Source organism: Crinia signifera, chromosome 19, assembly GCF_055691185.1.
Source record: "Crinia signifera chromosome 19, ASM5569118v1, whole genome shotgun sequence".
Classification (NCBI taxonomy): Eukaryota; Metazoa; Chordata; class Amphibia; order Anura; family Myobatrachidae; genus Crinia; species Crinia signifera.
This window is the reverse complement of record NC_139226.1, coordinates 37,231,307-37,251,159: the sequence shown is the minus strand read 5'-3', so window position 1 is coordinate 37,251,159 and position 19,853 is coordinate 37,231,307. Positions and strand designations below refer to the sequence as shown.

At 45.3% G+C, this 19,853-nt stretch overlaps 1 protein-coding gene and 1 long non-coding RNA gene across 2 annotated transcripts in view; both read left to right on the top strand.

Annotated features, from left to right (window-relative positions):
• Positions 1 to 1,848, top strand: part of LOC146042388 (uncharacterized) — a 115,244-nt gene extending 113,396 nt beyond the window's left edge. Inside the window, exon 7 of the long non-coding RNA XR_014463855.1 lies at positions 486 to 1,848. This is a non-coding gene — a long non-coding RNA (uncharacterized LOC146042388). The remainder of the gene's footprint in view (positions 1 to 485) is intronic.
• A 9,617-nt stretch (positions 1,849 to 11,465) lies between these two features.
• On the top strand, positions 11,466 to 19,593 carry LOC146042385 (maternal B9.10 protein-like). Its single transcript, XM_083162363.1, has 4 exons — positions 11,466 to 11,882; positions 16,859 to 17,047; positions 18,510 to 18,647; positions 18,831 to 19,593. Exons 2-4 carry the CDS (start codon positions 16,875 to 16,877, stop codon positions 19,123 to 19,125), a joined length of 606 nt encoding a protein of 201 aa, XP_083018489.1. The 5' UTR covers positions 11,466 to 11,882; positions 16,859 to 16,874; the 3' UTR covers positions 19,126 to 19,593.
• Positions 19,594 to 19,853: the final 260 nt, after the last annotated feature.

Below are 19,853 nucleotides of genomic sequence, written 5' to 3'. Positions count from 1 at the left end.
ACTTCCACTATTGTAAACCCTTACTTTGCTAAATATATCCAGAATCCTTGAAGAAATACAAAAGCCTAGTAGGACCTTGCCTCATTGTATTTCAGGAAACTCATATGAGTACTGCAAAAAATATTTTGTAAATCCCTAGAGAAAGTCCAGAAACCACAGTTTTATCTTAAAGTTGCAAATCGTTTTATTTCTACCAGAAGGCAACATAAAAATGTACAAATCGTAAATAATTTAATCAATTCAGGAATTTAAATTAAAGTTACATTTGCGGAGACCTCTTAGAACTAATATCCCATACCGGTAGCCACTGATGTCCGTAGGCTGAAGGCGTGTGAAAACTATGGAATATTGGCATCGTAGTGGTTTGGGGCTAAATATATGACACTAATATAATTTTATTCCTTAAATGTTGCATCCTATATCTACTTGATTTTGTGTCAGAGAGCATGTACACACCTGTAACATGTTGTCCTTTCTCCTACCAGGCTCCTCACTGATGTCCAGGTAAGGATGTCATGACCTTGTCACCAACTTCTTTATCCAGCACTTCTCTCTGTCCCTGAGACCCTTAACCTGTGAGGATAGGAAATCTCACAGGTGAGGTTCTGAGGAGCCGGGCGTTTGTGCATTCCTACCACCGGGAGCACCATGACACCACTAGATGGCATCATTCAACCTTCTGACCCTAATGAAGAAAACCGTGCAATTAGTGAATTATCAAAGTCACTGTCATCTTTATTTTTAAGTGTCTTCTAGATTGTAAGCTCTCACAAGCAGGGCCTTCCCTACCATCTCATCATCTGTGTCTTCAGCTTATGTGCATGTTCTGTTATATGTATGTGATACCCCGCTTAAGGTGATGGTGTGGAGTTGGGTGCAAGTTGAGTTACCTCGCTGATAGTTCGACCTACTGGCTTGTTTGTTTAGTGACAACTTCCAAATCATACCACATCACAGCAGAGGCAAGGGTTCTTCCCAATACACTGTAAATACACAACCAGGCTAGCATACTCAAGAATAGAATTTTTAACTGGTCACATATGAGACTGGGGCAGCAAGATGGTTGTAATGAATAAAACAAGATTTACATCTAAATTAACTTCACAATAAATCAAAATACAGTCAAATACATATAACTAATGAATTATCACTTTAAAACAACATAATATTAGAATAATTCTATATAGACAAAAACTGCATATGCACATAAACCTTACATAATCTACAAACTGCTAGCACTTTTCAAATGTCCCTTTAAGGAATGGAGGACCCTTTACCTAAATACCAATGTCCACAACACTATGAAATTTGATGAATACTCTGTAAATTATGTCAATGCTGGTAGTTTGGGTTACATCGTAGCCTTTTTGCACACATTGGGATCCTGAAGGTGTATACACAATTAGCAGTCACATATCAATGTCCCAGCGCTCATATGTATGTGTAAAGGTATTGCACACTGTGTCTGTACCATAACAATGGATGCTTGTGGATATAAATGTTTTCATTTTACCAATGTGCCGTACTGCATCAGAATGCTACTTTCACCTCCAAAAGGTAAGTACAGCTGTCAAATCAGGAGGACTGTCAGCGTGGAACCAGACGTCTCAGCCAGTCTGCTTGCTGCATTGTCTTGAGATGGCTGTCATCAGAATCACCTGTAAAGTGAAACTTTGTGATTGCAGCATACCTTTGTATGGTCTTTAAATAATGCTCCACAACTGCAGGGTATCACATATATTAACCCGACTGTCCAGCGTAGCACTTTACTGATGAACGATGATATATTATGTAGCGGCTGCATAATCCAAACACGCACATTAATAAAGTAAGACTCGTTCTTAACAACCCAATGTAAGAGAGTCCTGCTGTCAAGCTTACACCCTACACTATGGGGAACCCAACTATTAATACATGGGAAATGTATGTTGGCCAAGGTCATATCAGTGGAACTAGAGGAAGAGTTTATCATTTATTTTAGTGGTTAGATATGTTACTTCTATCTGTAACATCCGTTAAGCTGGCTTTGTACTTTAACGCTTTGAGTTGCTGTGAGAGATCCTCAAAATAACCACTATAAATGCCAGCGCCGCTCACAGCAACTGTTCTTTTAGTATTGATAAATACTAATACAGCCAAGTCAATTCCCTGAAGCTTAGTTAAATATTGCACCTAAAAATAAGAAAAGTCGCTGTGAGCGGCACTGGCATTTTTTAGCGGATATTTTGAGGCTCTCTCACAGCAACACCGGCACTCAAAGGGTTACGATCATCTGTCCATCCAAACAAATTTAACCATTTGTGCCTGTTTTCCAGTGTTTGGGAGCAAACAGTCGCTTGTCATTTGCTCCAAAACATTACCAGACTTTTGCGCGGTTGGACAGATAATCCCAAACTGTGTGGCTATATGTGTATGGACGTACAGGAGTGTGGGGTGAAGCAAGGAAAAGATTAGGGGGTTATTCAGACCTGATTGCATGGCGGTAAATTCACAGGCCAGGTTATTATCAGTCGTCTCGTGTATGACTCGCAGTACACGTGTGCGTGGCCATCCTGTCATAAAATCCAGCATCCAGCGATTTTTTCATAGGCAAGTTGATTGACAGGAAGCTGGCCTTTGTGAGTGTCACCCGGAGTGTCAGGAAAACCGTAGGCATGCCCAAGGGCATATCTGCTCCAACCCCGATCAGCCTGATTCTATTGCACGGGCCGAGTTGTTCCTGGGCTGCGCACAGACTGCACACACTGGAAGAATCATTCGCCGTTGAGCAGTTGCGAATGGATTTGCAGTGAATCGCAGGGATGCAATATTTTCACAAGCTTTTCGCAGCCTTGCACAGGTTGGGATTTCACTCTGGCTGGGTGGTGATTGCAAAATTAGGAGCCCAGTGATCAGATCTGAATAACCCCTTAGGTTCTGTTCACCTATACATCAACTTTGCACCTATCTATATTATAAAACTAAGTTCTGGGTTTACATCCCACATAACCAGATTAAGTTACCAATCAGTACTTTACAGGTTGGCATATATGTATTATTTAGTAAAAAATACTGATTTGCTAGATAGATAGATAGATATGATGTGTAGCCTGCAAAAGAGACAGAACACATTGCAAGGAGAATCCTTCTCTATTGCCCTTACGCTCTGGCTACGCCCTTCAGGTCAACAGATGGCGGTTTCCTGTCTTATGGGACCTGACCAATAGTGGTTTCCCTGTTACCATCAGTAACCGCCTGTTACTGACTCCACCCACTACGCAGTGGGTGGGGATATCACTGCCACCACCAGACTCCTACTGCGTGGCATCTGGAACCACGGTTACTTCCTTAGGCCTGTCCGCCCATCGACACGTTGCTGACACACCCCCTACTGGAATCGGTTGATTCCCCACTGGTCACGGACCAGACCTCTGCTTCGGTAGCTGGCAGAGCGGAACTTGGAGACGCTGGATCCTTTACCCAGTACAGTGGAGATCAAGATGACGTTTGGCGTATTCCTGTTGGTCGCAAGATGAAAACGGTTTTTGAGGCAAAAGATGTTTTATCTGCTCAAATATAACTCCTGAAAAGGGCCCTCTCCTAGATCTCTCTAGGAGGCACAGCATACAGAAAGATGTTACAGCATTCAGATACAGGTAGAAGTACAAATACCAGAGCTCACAGGCCCTCTTTATAGGCAGAACACACTGGCATGGTCAGATCCTACCCCTTTACCTTTAGGATTCGCATAATAATCAGACCATCGTACTTGAAATGCACAACTAAATCAAGATTACATGCCAAGAATAAATCCAATCTCCTTAGAATATTTAATTTCCAGGAAAGACTGAGATCATTTGATTATCTCCTGGACATGTTTACATAAAGAAACACAAAAGTCTGGGCATTACCAACATTTTGCACACAGGATGGCAAACACCCAGCCCACTACCTGCTGTGCTGTGGTCATTCACACATGTGTTAGGAAACGACAATTAACATCTAATTTCCTCATCACAGAGCCTGCTGGACTCCCTCCAGAAATGTACAAAGTGAATGCATTTTACAATTAAAATATATCTGTGGTACACTTCTTATATCATATAATAATACATTTGATATATTTTATACATGCTCTGTGCCTGGTGCCCCTCACCAGGCTTCAACTCACAGTAGCGGTGTAGCAGGGGACCTGTCCCAGCTCAGTGCTGTTCATACAGTTTAAAACACATTTTAAACATGTCAAGTGCCCTTGTCCAAAATGGCACCGCAACACGAAAGGTTAGCCCCTTCAGTGCCGTGGCAGCCATTACCCACGTGTGCGGGGTCTCCGGCCACAAGCAGAATGGGTCATGTCCCATGGAAGATGGCTACTTCTGTACAGCGATAACGCTTTCAGACATGTGACCCGAAGAAGTTGCCACATCTAGCAAGCCAGAGAATTCCCGATTCTCAGCCCTGTGTCCATGCTTTGTGCTTGGCTGCAGTGGAGCCAGGGAGGGGTTTGAAAACCCCTCCCCCTTCCTGGATGTGCTCTTTTTTCCTGTATTTTTTTTCAGGGGGTGTAGTCATGCCTCCCATGATTAGGCAACACCCCCAAAAAGTACTCTGGCCCAGCGCAGCTCTGTGCTTGACCATACAATGGGACTGAGCTACACTCTTCGATCACACATACAATACCAGGAAATGATTATATCCAAACCATCAGCCCAATAACACAGAGGCAACTTTACCAGAACTAACTCCCAAAATACTAGTGCCAGTCCAGCTCAAACAACCAGAAGAAGGGGACTCCAAGCACCCATAACTGCAGTTAATATGGCCTCTAAGAACTGCAACAAGCCACAAGTTGGGATTGGCATATTTATTGATGGCATTCTGCACACTTGTAAATTAACTGATCTCATAGAAGAAAAGCTATGTGTCAAATGACCTAAGAAAGCCCTCACCATTCTCTATCACTGTACCAAAACAAAGTGACATTCAGTTATAGTGATATGCCTAGACAGCAAGCTTAGAGGAGAACCCACTTTTAGTATGGACATACAGGGTGAGATCTAATGAGAAGCGATTTTTAGGAAGTTTCCAATATCGCACCTTATTGCATTTTTTTTAAATGCATTTCTTTTAAATGCATTTTTTTTGCCTGAATTCGACTATTGAGGTGCGAATTTGCTGCAAAAAGTGTGATATGGTTCGATTTGTAGTCATGAAAATGTGCGCATATTCGGACATGTGCGATTTTGTGTAAAAAAGAGTGAAAAAAAATGGCATGGGGTGCCCCCTCCTGAGTATAGCCAGCCCCAGGCTCAAAGAGCTGGTCCTGGTTTCATAAATTCACGGGTCAAACCGAGTAGGGGTCCCCTGGATTTTATAAAACCAGCACCAGGCTCAAGGGCCGGTCCTGGTTCCCTAAATATGGGGGACAAAATGAGTAGGGGTCCCCCATATTTCAAGCACCAGCACTGGGTCCAACCAGCCAGCAGGGTAATGCCAGACTTTTTATTCACGTTCTCCCAGCAAAAGCACCCAAAGAAGGGGTCCCCATGCTGAAGCCCGGGGCATGTAGGTCCACAGCAGTACAAATAGTTCAAGAAATACACACATACCAGAGAAATAAAACTTTATTACATACGTAGCCCATTCATACAGATACTTACCTATGTTGATAGTAGTTCAGACGGTACTTATGAGTTATCTGGGCGCCCGATTTTTTGATTGTATGCCTTAAGTTAAGGCATACAATCAGATGCGATGCGATATCGCATCACATGCGACCATCGGATGCGATGACCCGATTTTTCCATAGGAATCAATGTTAAAATTGACGGAGTCCATTTTAACATGGAATTCAATGGGAAAAAGGGGTCCTTTTCATACCCCTACTATCCAAGTGGGCATGGAGTTGGATATAAACCTGTAGCGAGCCACCGAGCCCGAAGCGTGGCGAGCGAAGCGAGCCCCGCGAGGGGACGGTATTCTATGTCCCCTCGCGGGGCTTGCTACGCTCGCCACGCTTCGGGCTCGGTGGCTCGCTACGCTCGCCACAGGTTTATATCCGACTCCATGCCCACTTGGATAGTAGGGGTATGAAAAGGACCCCTTTTTCCCATTGAATTCCATGTTAAAATGGACTCAGTCCATTTTAACATTGATTCCTATGGAAAAATCGGGGCATCGCATCCGATGGTCGCATGCGATGCGATGTGCCCGATCCGACCCGATTTAGAAATCGGGCGCCCAGATAACTCACAAGTACCGTTCAGACCCCTTGTCCAGTAGAATCCATGTGGGGTTCCTGTTGAAAGAAAACATACTCACCAGCCGGCTTCCGTGCTTCTCCGGTACCCATGAAATGCTGTAGACACAAGCCCGTCCTGTGTTCACATCTGTGGCCCTGCCCACAGACCGCGAGTTAGGCCTGCCCACCAGCTAATCACGTTTGGAGAACACCTGAAGGTCAAACATGATTGGCTGGAGGGGGGGCAAGCTGAAATGATGACACTGGCAGTAATACGCATCTGAACGGAGCCATGTTTCAATAGCACCATTGTTCGCCCTCTAGTGGCTACCAACGCAAAAAGATTTGTAGCTTGCCCCTAGACATATAACCAGAAAGAATAAAGAAAAAAGGATACATTCAACACCAGCACTAGTAGGTGCATCAATCCAGAAGCTGTGACTGACAAGCAGAAAGGAACGACAAAAAAAACAGCCCCTCCCCCCCAAGATGTGTAAAGAACAGGTAATGGTCATCTTACATATTTGTCGTTTGTTATTTGTTTGTCCGGTATACATTCAGACACTGTTGGACCGTTATGGATGAAACCAATGGGAGGTGGCTTGATTGGGTCCAAATAAGGTTTTCATCCACTAAGAGCACCAAACCCGACCCTGTGGGGTTCTCAGGAGCCCAAAAAGTGGTCTCGTCGCTGTACAAAGTTGGTCAGGGAAGCAAGATATGGCAAAGTTTCTTAACATAGAGGGGGTAGAGGACATGGGGAGTGAGAAATAAAACAGATCCAAGAGCCAACCACAGAGTTGTATGTCGGGCACACCATGGGCAAGGGTAACATAGTCAGGGCCTTCCGCTGGATGAGAGAGGGATGACAAATGTGGTGAGATTTAATAGGATGAGAGATTCAGAAAGTAAGAGATTTGGTGAGAAATCTCCAGTTTTTTTAAAGCGGCAATCATGTACAATTCAAAATCAAACTGGATTAGCAGTGTCAATGATTGCCGCTTTAAAAAAGCTGGAGATTTCTTACCAAATCTCTCACTTTCTGAATCTCTCATCCTATTAAATCTCACCCGTGGTCTGGGATGCCTGAGTGCTTAGGTTCCTGGTGTGACTTCTACCAAATAAATGTACAAAATGCAAAAAATCCCACCAAAAATAATTTAAAAAATTACAACGTTCCAAAAATACCACATAAATGTACAAAATGCTACAGATACAAAAACGAGGCAAAGGCATTGTCCTTCAAAAAACATTGAAAAAAAAAAGATTGCTGCTCAGAAAAAGTCTGGGGATTATGACTACATAGAGTGGTGTGTGCCAGGCACACCATAGGCATGGAGAGTATGTTCATGGCCTTCTGGACGACAAATTTGGATGAGAACATCAGAGAGGAATGGCAAATGGTCTGGGTTGCCTATTGGAGTGGTCAGGACCTCTCCAATGTGAAGTTGGTGTACGCCGGACAGACCTTTGACCCGGGGAGCTTGTTCTGGGCCTTGAAATAGGTAGATTAAGATGGAAATGTCAGATGACAAATGGTCTGGGATGCGTAACTAAGGGCCTTATTCTAGTTCACTCTTTCTGACAAAATCCTTCTTAGATGGACAAAACCATCTGCACTGGAAGGTGGGGGGGGGGGGAGATGTAACATGTGCAGAGAGAATTAGATTTGGGTGAGTTATTTTGTTTCTGTGCAGGGTAAATACTGGTTGCTTTATTTTTACACTGCAATATAGATCTCACTTTGAAGTAAAACCCCACCCAAATCTAATTCTCTCTGCACAAGTTACATCTGCCCCACCTGCAGTGCACATGGTTTTGTCCATCTAAGAAGGATTTTGTCAGAACGAGTGAACTAGAATAAGGCCCTAAGTGCTTGAGTTCCTGGTGTGACTTCTACCAATAAAGTGCAAAAAATACAAAATTACAAAAATAGTAAATTACAAACTTCCGAACATAATTTACAAAATACAGAAAAATTGTATTGTCCCCTGTGCGCAGGGACAGGGCTCTGAAAGTCTGTCCCTGCAATGTGCTGAGCCAGTCGCTGGGGGGGTCTGCGCAGGTGCGGTTAGCTCTGACCACACTGCCGCTCCATACGCTACTGCCACCTTAGAATGACGGTAGTCTATAGATGCAAAGCACTGCTGCCCAACGTTAATGCATCAGGCAGCATCGCATTCTCCCATAAAAACCTATGCATCACTGGGGAGGCACACAGGAAGCAGGCATCACTGGGGAGGCACACAGGAAGCAGGCATCACTGGGGAGGCACACAGAAAGCAGGCATCACTGGAGAGGTGCACAAGGAGCAGGCATCACGGGAGGCATACAGAAAGGAGGCATATGGGGATCAAACATTTTCTGGGGAGGCACACATGAAGCAGGTGTTACAGGGGAGGCACACAGGAGGCATACAGGGTGCAGGCATCACTGGGTAGGCATACAAGTAGCGGGCATCACTGACGCACACAGGAAGCAGGCATTGCTGGGGCGGCACACAGGAAGCGGGCATCACTGGGAGGCACACAGGAAGCAGGCATCACTGGGGAGGCACACAGGAAGCAGGCATCACTGGGGAGGCACACAGGAAGCAGGCATCACTGGGGAGGCACACATGAAGCAGGCATCACTGGGGAGGCATACAGGGTGCAGGCATCACTGGGAGGCACACAGGAAGCAGGCATCACTGGGGAGGCATACAGGAAGCAGGCATCACTGGGGAGGCATACAGGAAGCAGGCATCACTGGGGAGGCACAGAGGAAGCAGGCATCACTGGGGAGGCACACAGGGTGCAGGCATCACTGGGGAGGCACACAGGAAGCAGGCATCACTGGGGCAGCACACAGGGTGCAGGCATCACTGGGGAGGCACACAGGAAGCAGGCATCACTGGGGAGGCACACAGGGTGCAGGCATCACTGGGGAGGCATACAGGGAGCAGGCATCACTGGGGAGGCATACAGGAAGCAGGCATCACTGGGGAGGCATACAGGGTGCAGGCATCACTGGGGAGGCATACAGGAAGTAGGCATCACTGGGGAAGCACACAGGAAGCAGGCATCACTGGTGAGGCATACAGGGAGCAGGCATCACTGGGGAGGCATACAGGGTGCAGGCATCACTGGGGAGGCACACAGGAAGCAGGCATCACTGGGGCGGCACACAGGAAGCAGGCATCACTGGGGCGGCACACAGGAAGCAGGCATCACTGGGAAAGCATACAGGAAGCAGGCATCACTGGTGAGGCATACAGGGAGCAGGCATCACTGGGGAGGCATACAGGGAGCGGGCATCACTGGGGAGGCATACAGGGAGCAGGCATCACTGGGGAGGCATACAGGGTGCAGGCATCACTGGGGAGGCATACAGGGTACAGGCATCACTGGGGAGGCATACAGGGAGCGGGCATCACTGGGGAGGCACACAGGAAGCAGGCATCACTGGTGAGGCATACAGGGAGCAGGCATCACTGGGGAGGCATACAGGGTGCAGGCATCACTGGGGAGGCATACAGGGTACAGGCATCACTGGGGAGGCATACAGGGAGCGGGCATCACTGGGGAGGCATACAAGTAGCGGGCATCACTGACGCACATAGGTAGCAGGCATCACTGCTGCACACACACAGTAATCAGGCATCCTAGTGGTCAACATTCAAAAGGTCAAAGGTCAATATGCATTAGGTCGACATGGTCAAACGGTAAACATAAAAAAGGTTGACGTGAATTTTTCATGATTTTCATTTTTAAACCGACTTGTTCATTCTTTACCATCCCAGTGGGCATAAAGGGAGAATATAATCGTGTGCCGAGAACAGCGTGCCAGGCGATGGGACGCGGTACACTTATACGGTGTACATGTCGAAATAGACACCAAAAACCTGAAAATGTATGTAGACCTTTTCCCATGTCGACCCTTTTCAGGTTGTAACTTAAACCATGTCAACATTTTCATGTGTCGGCCTTTTGACTGTTGACCAATAGTGGTTGACCTTTTGACTGTCGATCTAATGAACTATACCCTTCTTCAGGTTAGTATGGGTCATTGGGTCGACCACTGAAGGTCAACAGGCCTTAGGTTGACACATGAAAAAAGTGACATGGCTAAGGTCAACAGGGTCAAACGGTCAACACAATCATTAGGTGAACAATGGAGAGGTCCACATGGGTTTTTCACATTTTTCCCAAATGTCGACACAGTCGACTAGGAAAAAGTGCATCACATCCGCTCGCCATAGTTCGGGCTCTATTATGCTATTATATTCTCCATCCACGGCGTAGTGGGTGGTAGGGCATGAGAGTGTCGGCAAATGTTGGCTCAAAAAAAAACAATGAAAGGCCGATGTTGACCGTTTCACTGTCAAACTTCCCATTGTCGACCTAATGCTTGTGTCGACTTTTGACCCTGTCACCCGTAGCATGTCAACCTTTTTAATGTTTTGACCTAAAGCCTGTCGACCTCAGCGGTCGACCCGATGTATGTCGACCTTCATAGTGTCAACCTAACAATCGTATACCCTCCAGCTATGCTCACAGAATCACAATTAAAATGAACTCTATTTGTGGATCTTTATAAAGGTGTCAGTGAGTAATGATGACACCTGTGCACCTGCTCGGGGAGCTCGCAAACGTAAAACTGTTGGGGGTCCATGATAGGGTGACCAACTCATCCCTTTAATCCGGGACACATATTAATTACACAGGTTCTGTGGCTGGCTTTCACCTGATTTTAAACTGCCACACCTCAAGACTCCATTTCACCTGGTTTTAAACTGCCACAGAACCTGTGTAATTAATATGTGTCCCGGATTAAAGGGATGAGTTGGTCACCCTAGTCCATGAGGACTGAACTTGTGAACCACTGAGTTATATTATCTGGAAAACATGCACTGTTATGCTGGCCACACATCAGCATACTTGCCTCTTCATGCGGGAGAAAATGCTATGTTCCTGGACTTCCCTGGTAATGTATGATTGCCATCACCTGTGCTGAAACACCTTTACCTAGCTCCCCACCGGTGAAGGCAATCATACATTACCAGGGAAGTCCAGAAACAGAGCATTTTCTCCCGCATGGAGAGGGTCAGGTAGGCAAGTATGCACATCAGACCAACTTCCCTCCAACCACCCAACTAGCTGCTTGGATGGACTAAAAATATGGAACTGGATGGGAGCATATGTAATATTTACTCCAGAAATTTACTCCAAAAATCTGGAAAAGGACAAAACCTGTCGCCCAGACACGGTGCTGTAGTTGAACTACATGTTTTTGTCCATTTTCCTGGGTTTGTGAGCACATTTCCGATTGTCATTTGCGCCCATCCAGTACCAGATTTTTATTCACATCCAGTACCAGATCTTTATTCCATCCAAGCAACTAGTTGGATGTTTGGAGGAAAGTTGGTCTGATGTGTGGCCAGCACTACAGTCCCATGAGGACTGGGATTGGGAACCCTAGGTAGAGCTACTCCCAGCTGTTGTGCAGGTGTAATTTCCTAATTAGCTAATTGGTGACCAGCCCCTCTATCATCCCTCTATATAACCCCCTACTAGGAGGAAGCAGGTAGGAAATAATTTTTATTTTAAATTAGGTTTCTATTTGGTTAGGGGGTTTGCAGGAGTAGCTGAGGCAGGTGTTAGTTTGGAGCTTTGTTCCTGAGGTAAGATTTCATTTGCCTAAAGCTTGTTTATTTTGTGAAGTGTAGCTGTTTGCTGTGTAACTTCTTATTGTGTAGTTTGGGAATCACAGTATACAGTGCTGTTTGTAAAAGGCCCCTAAACTATTAAGCAATGTTATGTGTGTAATATTTATTGTCATCCTTCTATTATCCCACTTTCTGACCTGATGCTGTAATAGGGTGCCAGTAACTTGCTGCTTCTTAATTTGCTTAAAAATATCCCTTAATCTCTTGGCCTTCTAGTGCAGACTAATTTTAAACCAACTTTCTTCCAACCATCCAACTAGTTGCGGTACTTGTGCATTATCACGGCGCCCAGTACGGTATTTTCTTAGCGGGCTATTCTGCGTAGTGACATTACATCGCATGTCACTTTTTCATTGCATGCGATTTCACTAGTTAATTTATTCACTGTACCCTGTACAATTTTTGCGTCGCACCGCATACCATAACCCTAAAATTGCATGCGATTTTTAACCCTGTGTATATGCATATTTGAGAACACACCCGGTGTATGTGATGCTAAATACCTTTTCATACCCCCACTATCCACGTGCTCCCGAAGCGTGGCGCGCACACGCCTTATGCGTCCTCACAACCTTTTCATACCCCAACTATCCACGTTGGTGTGGAGTTGATTTTATATAGATCAACTATACGCCGACATGGATAATGGGGGTATAAACAGGTCAGAAGGACACTTCCCCTCACAGGGCTCGCTGCACTAGCCACGCTTCGTGATCACGTGGATAGTGGGGGTGTTTTCGGGACACCTGCAATATCATTCATCTGACTCCGTAATAGGGTTACCACCTTTTCCCTTTAATTCCGGACACATATTAATTACACAGGTTCTGTGGAAGTTTAAAACCAGGTGAAATGGAGTCTTTAAGTCAGCCAGCCACAGAACCTGTGTAATTAATATGTGTCCGGAATTAAAGGGGAAAGGTGGTAACCCTACACCGTAATGACGTGTGTTAACGTATAACTGTTATAATTTAGTAAATAATTAATGATGAAAGAGCATATTAAAAGGAATAATCACAAAAAATAATTACAATGATAGGAATCAATCAATAATACCAACATTAAAGATTAAAAACTGTTATTTACAAGCATAACCACATTAATGATGAAAAGACTATCTCTGACTACGTTACCTATGCTAATTCTGAAACCAGTTACACATACACCCCTATAGAATTACCGTATTAACTACTGAAATCGCATGGCAGTATAACGGGACATGCGATACGGTAGCATACGTATAATTGGGCGCCGTGATAATACACAAGTACCCTAGCTGCTTGGCTGGAATAACAATATGGTACTGGATGGGAGCAAATGTAATCCTGCAGAAACTTGCTCCCAAAAACTGTCGCTCAGACAAAGTACTGTTGCGACCCATTTGATTTAAACAACTTGACTGAATGTTTTTGTCCATTTTCCTGTGTTTGTGAGAATTTCTAATTGTCCTTTGCTCCCATCCAGTACCATAGTTTTATTCCATCCAAGCATCTAGTTTGAGGAAAGATGGTCTGATGTGTGGCCAGTATGTACCAGCAATATCTAAATCTGAACTGAGTTGTTCAGATACATTGTCGGCTGTGCAACACAGCTGATGGTATATAGAATTGCATTGTGTACTGGCAATCTGCGGGGGATGCAGTTAAAATCCCGGCGGTCGGGATCCCGGCGTTCAGAATCCCGACCGCCGTAATCCCGACACATTCTCCCTCCGTGGGTGTCCACGACACCCCTGGAGGGAGAATAAATTAGTGTGCCGAGCGTAGCGATCCACGCCCCCCTCCCCCCCCCCCCCCCTTGTCGACATTTCGGCTGTCGGGATTCTGAACGCCGGGATTCAGTACTGAATCCATCTGTGGGACTAAGTAAAAAAAACAGACCTGGACAAGACCCCGGATTGCAGCGTTTGATGTCTGGTTGGGCATTCCAGGTTATTGTCTGGTGTTTACCCATACCTGCAATCCGCTGTACACCTGATTGTAAGCTCAACGGCAGATCTCTGGCAGCATGTACCCAGCTTTGAGACTACTTGTAGATTCATGTTTGTGCCAGAATGTCTGTCTGTATTTACTGATGCTGACTTGTTCCAGTGCTGTAAATGGTGGGTGTGTGTGTGTGTGTGTGTGTGTGTGTGTGTGTATATAGTAATAACTGAAAGTACTCTGTGCTTGTGCAATGTGTACCTGTCTTGTGAGTCAGTGTGTCTGGCAATATACTGCTGTTTCTCACTATGAACACAAGATGGCGCTTGTGTGACAATAATTAATCTAACATTGTGTTTTGAAATTCATCTAAACTGTAGAAGAGAACTACAAATCCAGGAGTCTCTGGTACCCTATTTGCTAAATCCTACACACGTAGCGATTTCAGGCCATCTTCTGAGCAACTTACTTCCATTTCTCCTAAAATGTCCCTACATCGCTGTGTGTAGGGGTCCTAACGATCTGTCGCTATCTCCCGGCGATTAATATCCAGCATGCTGGATACTTTATCTAGTTAATCGCTGGGGTCAGGGCCAGTGTTCTCACAGTTCTGAGCGATCTAGCGATGCTCATCTTCCCACATCACTATGTGTGTTGGCCCCATTAGATCCAGTTGAAATGTTACTTGCTTAAACTTCAAGACTTTGCAGTCCTGCGGCTCATGCAACTTTTTACCATATTGAGGTGTGGCCTAGTAATGTTACACCTCGGCCAGTCTCCTCGCCAAACTTTTGCCAGGGAGTATGACTGGGAGTTACTGCATGTGTTGGGGGCAGTCTACTGTGCTGTCCGTGAGGTGACCCACTTAGAGCTTGTATGCAGGCCCTCTATTAAATCACCCTTGTGGTCCCTGTATTATATCACACAAGCTGTGCTTTAGCGTAGACTTCTGTGTATTGGGCCTGTTTGACATAAGAGCACATATGCAATGTGATCTGGGCAGGATCTACCACCCAGGATTGCATTGCAATATGCAAACCTGTTGGTGGGATGTATGTCACTGCAGACTTAGTCAGTGGCTCTGACTGTGCCCGCCCCTGTGATTTTTCTTTGCTGTGCGGTTATCGCTGACTGCGCTGCTCCGCCTGCAGGGGGGTCTGCAGCCTGTAGGCTTGCTCCATCTCAGAATGGCAGTAACCCCAGGACCAGATGCAATGCTGCCCGATATTGATTCATTATCCCCATAGATTGGCAGGGATTGGAGATTCCTGTTGTGATGTGGAGGTGTGTTTGGGGAATTTGCCACCAATATTCAATAGTAAATGGGCCACTATGGCAGTTGTTGCATATTGTAATATTTATATACTGGTCACCTTAAATCAGGACATCCTGAGCTTCACCATTGCAGTCCAGGTTTTAAAGAGCTCAATGCTAGAGCACATGTGACTTAATTAGTGCCTCAGTCAATCTGATGCGGGGTGCGCCAACCTTTACATATTTTATGTAATACATTCTACCACTCGTAGCCATCGTAATGTGGTTTGATAACTGTATGCTTGTAGACCATTCACAAAGGACCGTTCTCTGATAAAAAGCTGTCTTTCATTAGTCTTCCGCAGTGGTGGCTCTTGCCCTTTACAAGGAGGGGGACTGCCACAAAGTGCAAATCCCCCCCCCCCCCCCCCCCCTGCTGCTGCCTCCTCGCCGTGCTCAGTCCCCTGCACGGGCCAGTGCATGCGCAGTAAATTCATAAATACTGTACTGCGCTGGCCCAAGCCTCCATGGGCTGCCTTTGCCGGAGGCTTAATCAGACTCCCGGGTCCCGTGCATGCGCAGTATGGTTTGCGGTACTGCGCATGCGCATAACCTGTTTTGGGGACATTCGCGCACAGGCATCCCTGAGGGAGGAAGCACCAGGCTGAACTAGATGGACGCAAGTCTTTTTTTTTTCAGCCTTATCGACTATGTAACCTCCCAATGGGCCTGCCTTCAGTAACTGGCAGGTCAGACTTCCAATAGGAAGTCACTGCCAGCCACATTGAAGCCAGTGCAGTCTCAGACTGGCTTCACTTTAGGCAGAGACAGTGGTGGATTTTACCTGGGGGGGCTGCAGCCCATAGGTAAAAACCACCACTGGGACTCTTCCAGATGATGGATGCATCTGATTGGATCAGTCTTGGTGCCCATTTCGACAAGAAGTCCATTCTAGAGAATGAGGCATATGAGTAATGCAGCCATTGTCGGAGGTTTGACTGATTATAACTTTACTGCATTCTGCTCCTGAAGAATGGCTATCCTCAACCTGTACTGCAATAGTGGTGTTCATGAGACTGTCATACAGCATTGCTCCCAACATTTCTGTTCCACAGATAAAGACCAAAGGTTTAGCGGTGTCACTAGTAGTGGCTGTGGAAGGTTACTCTATGGTTGCCTTGCCACTAGAAACACTCATTGGCATGCACCTACTCCTCTCTGTAGAGCCATATCAAATGTGAGGGAGAGAAGGGCAGTTGGATGCCTCATCTGTAGAGATTGGCTGGTTTATCATTTTACACTGTCTCACTACTTGAAGTTTGAGTTCTTACACTGATCCTCTATTTATTTTTTTGTGGTTCTCATGGTCCTTCATTAAGATGCTTTGTTATGCTATTGAAATCCAATGATCATTGCATGTCACTTATTTAAATGTAAGTATATGCAGAACCCTAGGTAATTGCTTGGTGTTCTCTTCTGGCTTGTACCTCTCAGATGGTGGTACACTCAGGCATGTCCAAACAATGGCCCTCCAGCTGTTGTGAACTACAAGTCCCATCATGCCTTGCCACAGTTCTGCTATTAGGAAATGCTTAATCGATTGCAAGGCATTCTGGGATGTGTAGTTTCACAACAGCTGGAGGGCCACAGTTTGGACATGTCTGCTCTAGTTATTAGTCTTATACCCATCTGAAGATAGATCTTGAGTTTCAGCTCTTAACAGTAACTAACTTACAATCTTTGTGTGGTGGTCAGACTCTGACTTCTGAAGATGCATCTAGAAATCGAGGCTGCTGTCAACTTTCTACTGAGACTTCTAAGCCTGAAGAAGACCCTGCATTCTGATCAACTGGATTCTCTGGGCAGGAACCTTGTGGTCTTACTGAGGCATAGATACAAAGGACACTGGTACCCAGACAGTCCTGACAGAGGCCAAGCCTACAGGTGACATAGAAATATAAAGTGATCCTAATAGGTTACGCAGGATCACTGAAGGGGGAGATTTTTAAAAGTCTTAGTGCACTTGTTGCTGGCCCATGAAGGATACATCATTTGCATGTAACAAGCTATAGACTCTCCCAAATAAAGTGATGTTTATGTAGGCCCAATGATCATGGTTAGACACCTTCTAGATCAGGGCTGGGCAACTGCGGCCCTCCAGATGTTGAGGAACTACACACCCCAAGATGCTTTGCATTAGTTTTGCTATGTGGCCATGCTGAAACTGATGCAAGGCATGCTGGGATGTGTAGTTCCTCAACATCTGGAGGGCCGCAGTTGCCCAGCCCTGTTCTAGATTATTTGTACCATGGTGAATCCCTTTCGGCTAGGACTGTATGTGATCTATCTTATGTATGTAATGCCATTCACTTACCCATGGTACAATGTAGCCTTGTTGCAGCCATGACAATATCTGGATCCGATGCACATGGGACCACGGGTCGGAAGTAAATGACATGCAATATGACCGTTTCAGCCAGATGGGCTGAAATCCTGTGACAAATGGCCATGTTGTACTAATGTATGACATTGTCTGTACATTGTATCACCTGTCCATGTACAGGAATCTGGATGGCTCAATAAGTGGCCCTACACATCCCAGCATGCCTTTGCCTTAGTATTGCTATTTGGCCATGCTGCAACTCATGCAAGGCCTGCTAGTAGGTGTAGTTCATCAACAGCTGGAGGGCTGCTTATTGCGCACCCCTGGTCTAGGTCAACATGCACTAGGTAGACACTTACAAATGGTTGACGGAAGCAGGAGGTCAACATGAGGACAGTGGTAGTGGAGCGAAGAACCTGGCCTGACACATGGTGAGGGTCTACTACATATGGGGGTGGGAGGGTGACTACAGTTTCACCAAAACAGTAAAACTTGTCTCCTGTTTCTCACTGTCCATCATAGTGCGTTGATGGCTAACATTGACACTCCAGCTGTTGAACTACACATCCCAGCATGCTCTGCATCACTTTTGCTACTTCACCATGCTAAATCTGATGCAGAGCATGCTGGGATGTGTAGTTCAACAGCTGGAGTGTCAATGTTAGCCATCAAGGATCTAGTGCATGTAGACCTTTTGGTGTTTGTCGATCACTGACTGTCTACTTAGACATTGATTGAGATACTGTAGAATATATGAATGCATGGCTACACAAGTCTTTTCACATATGCATGTGTGGTACTCCCTTAACTCTAAGCAAATGGTTATTTATGTGGGAGACTGTCCCCTGTGTTAAGGTGTCAGGTGAACACTAAATAGTAGATATAACTTGTGGTTGGATGAGCTGCTTGTGTCAACAAATAGTTTATTGATGCTCCACGAAGCTTGGCTTTTTTTTTTTTTAATGAGAACTTTATTAGTCCAGGAACTTGTCAAGGAGTCCAACCTCTAATGTTCCTATACAGGTGTATCCGCATTAATCCCTGGCAATATGTGGATGAGTCCCTGCTCCAAGCCTGTGCACATTGTGGGATTGACTACTCAAAAATTGGGCTCCCTAAAGAAGTCACTCTCTGGATTGATCCATTCGAAGTTTGTGGAAGGTGAGAACTGAGCCAGTCGACCGACATAAATAAAATAGCTTTAACAAAGGCCATAATGTCTTATAAATCCTCTCAATGAGCAGTGAATGGGTCAGATCCTCAACGGTCAGGTAGTATTCCAAAATCCAACTCATTTACCTTTTTTTTTTTTTTTTTTTTTTTTTTTTTTTTTTTTTTTCTTAGGTTTGCCGAACACACAGATTATTTCACAATAGCGATCTTCAAACATGATGTAGTGAGAGAGTTGCGTCAATGTTATCCACAGCCAGAGACATCTGACTATTCCTCAGAGGACCCATCCTCCGAGTCGGTTTCAGAGACATCTGACGATGAGTTCCCTGAAGAGAAGACCACAGTTGCTAAAGAAATATGCGAACTTCTGCCCATTTGCAAGAGCCCAGATGAAGCCATTGAGTGCCGTTCCACATCTAATGCTGGCACACCAGTCAACGAAGTTATGGAAATGTATGAGCTCTAACATGGGTGGAAGGGTTACAAAAAAGCTTTGACCAGCTGCAAGCTCTTACATTGAAGGAGCCAAACCCAACACAATCATGCCTAACCAATAGCAGCACTACAGCTGACTTTGGCCTTAATAGTCCCTTTTTAGGAAGCCTTGGGACATGGAGCACTTGATGATAAGGAGCCATACTATATTTTTCCATGCCCCAACCATGAAGTTATTTTTAGAGACGTTGCTCCTACAATCTTTCCAATGTCTGATCTAGCTTCCTAGTCAGAAATGATTGTACTGTAGAACATGCGATTCATACAGGAACTCTTCCAAACCATGCATAGAGACTCTTCTGCCTCACTGAGGATTGGAGGCCTACAATAGCTTAACTGTGTCCTTCTGTTAATCGGTGTTTGAAAGTTACCAGGGATATTTTGTTTACCCTCATTGTAAATCTTGCGTGAATTGGTGACTGAGGGGCAGATTTATTAAGCTTGGAGAAGAGATAAACTGGAGATAATGTGGAGAAAAGGTAAAAGGAGATAAAGCACCAGCCAATCAGCTGTGTTTGAAAAAGACAGTTGGGAGTCGATTGGCTGGTGCTTTATCTCCTTTTACCTTTTCTCCGCTTTATCTCCAGTTTATCTCTTCTCCAAGCTTAATAAATCTACCCCTTAGTCTTCAGGATATAAACTTGTAAGCAATTGTGCCAGTTGGTTGCTCAATATAAACTTTATCCTGGAAACTAACTG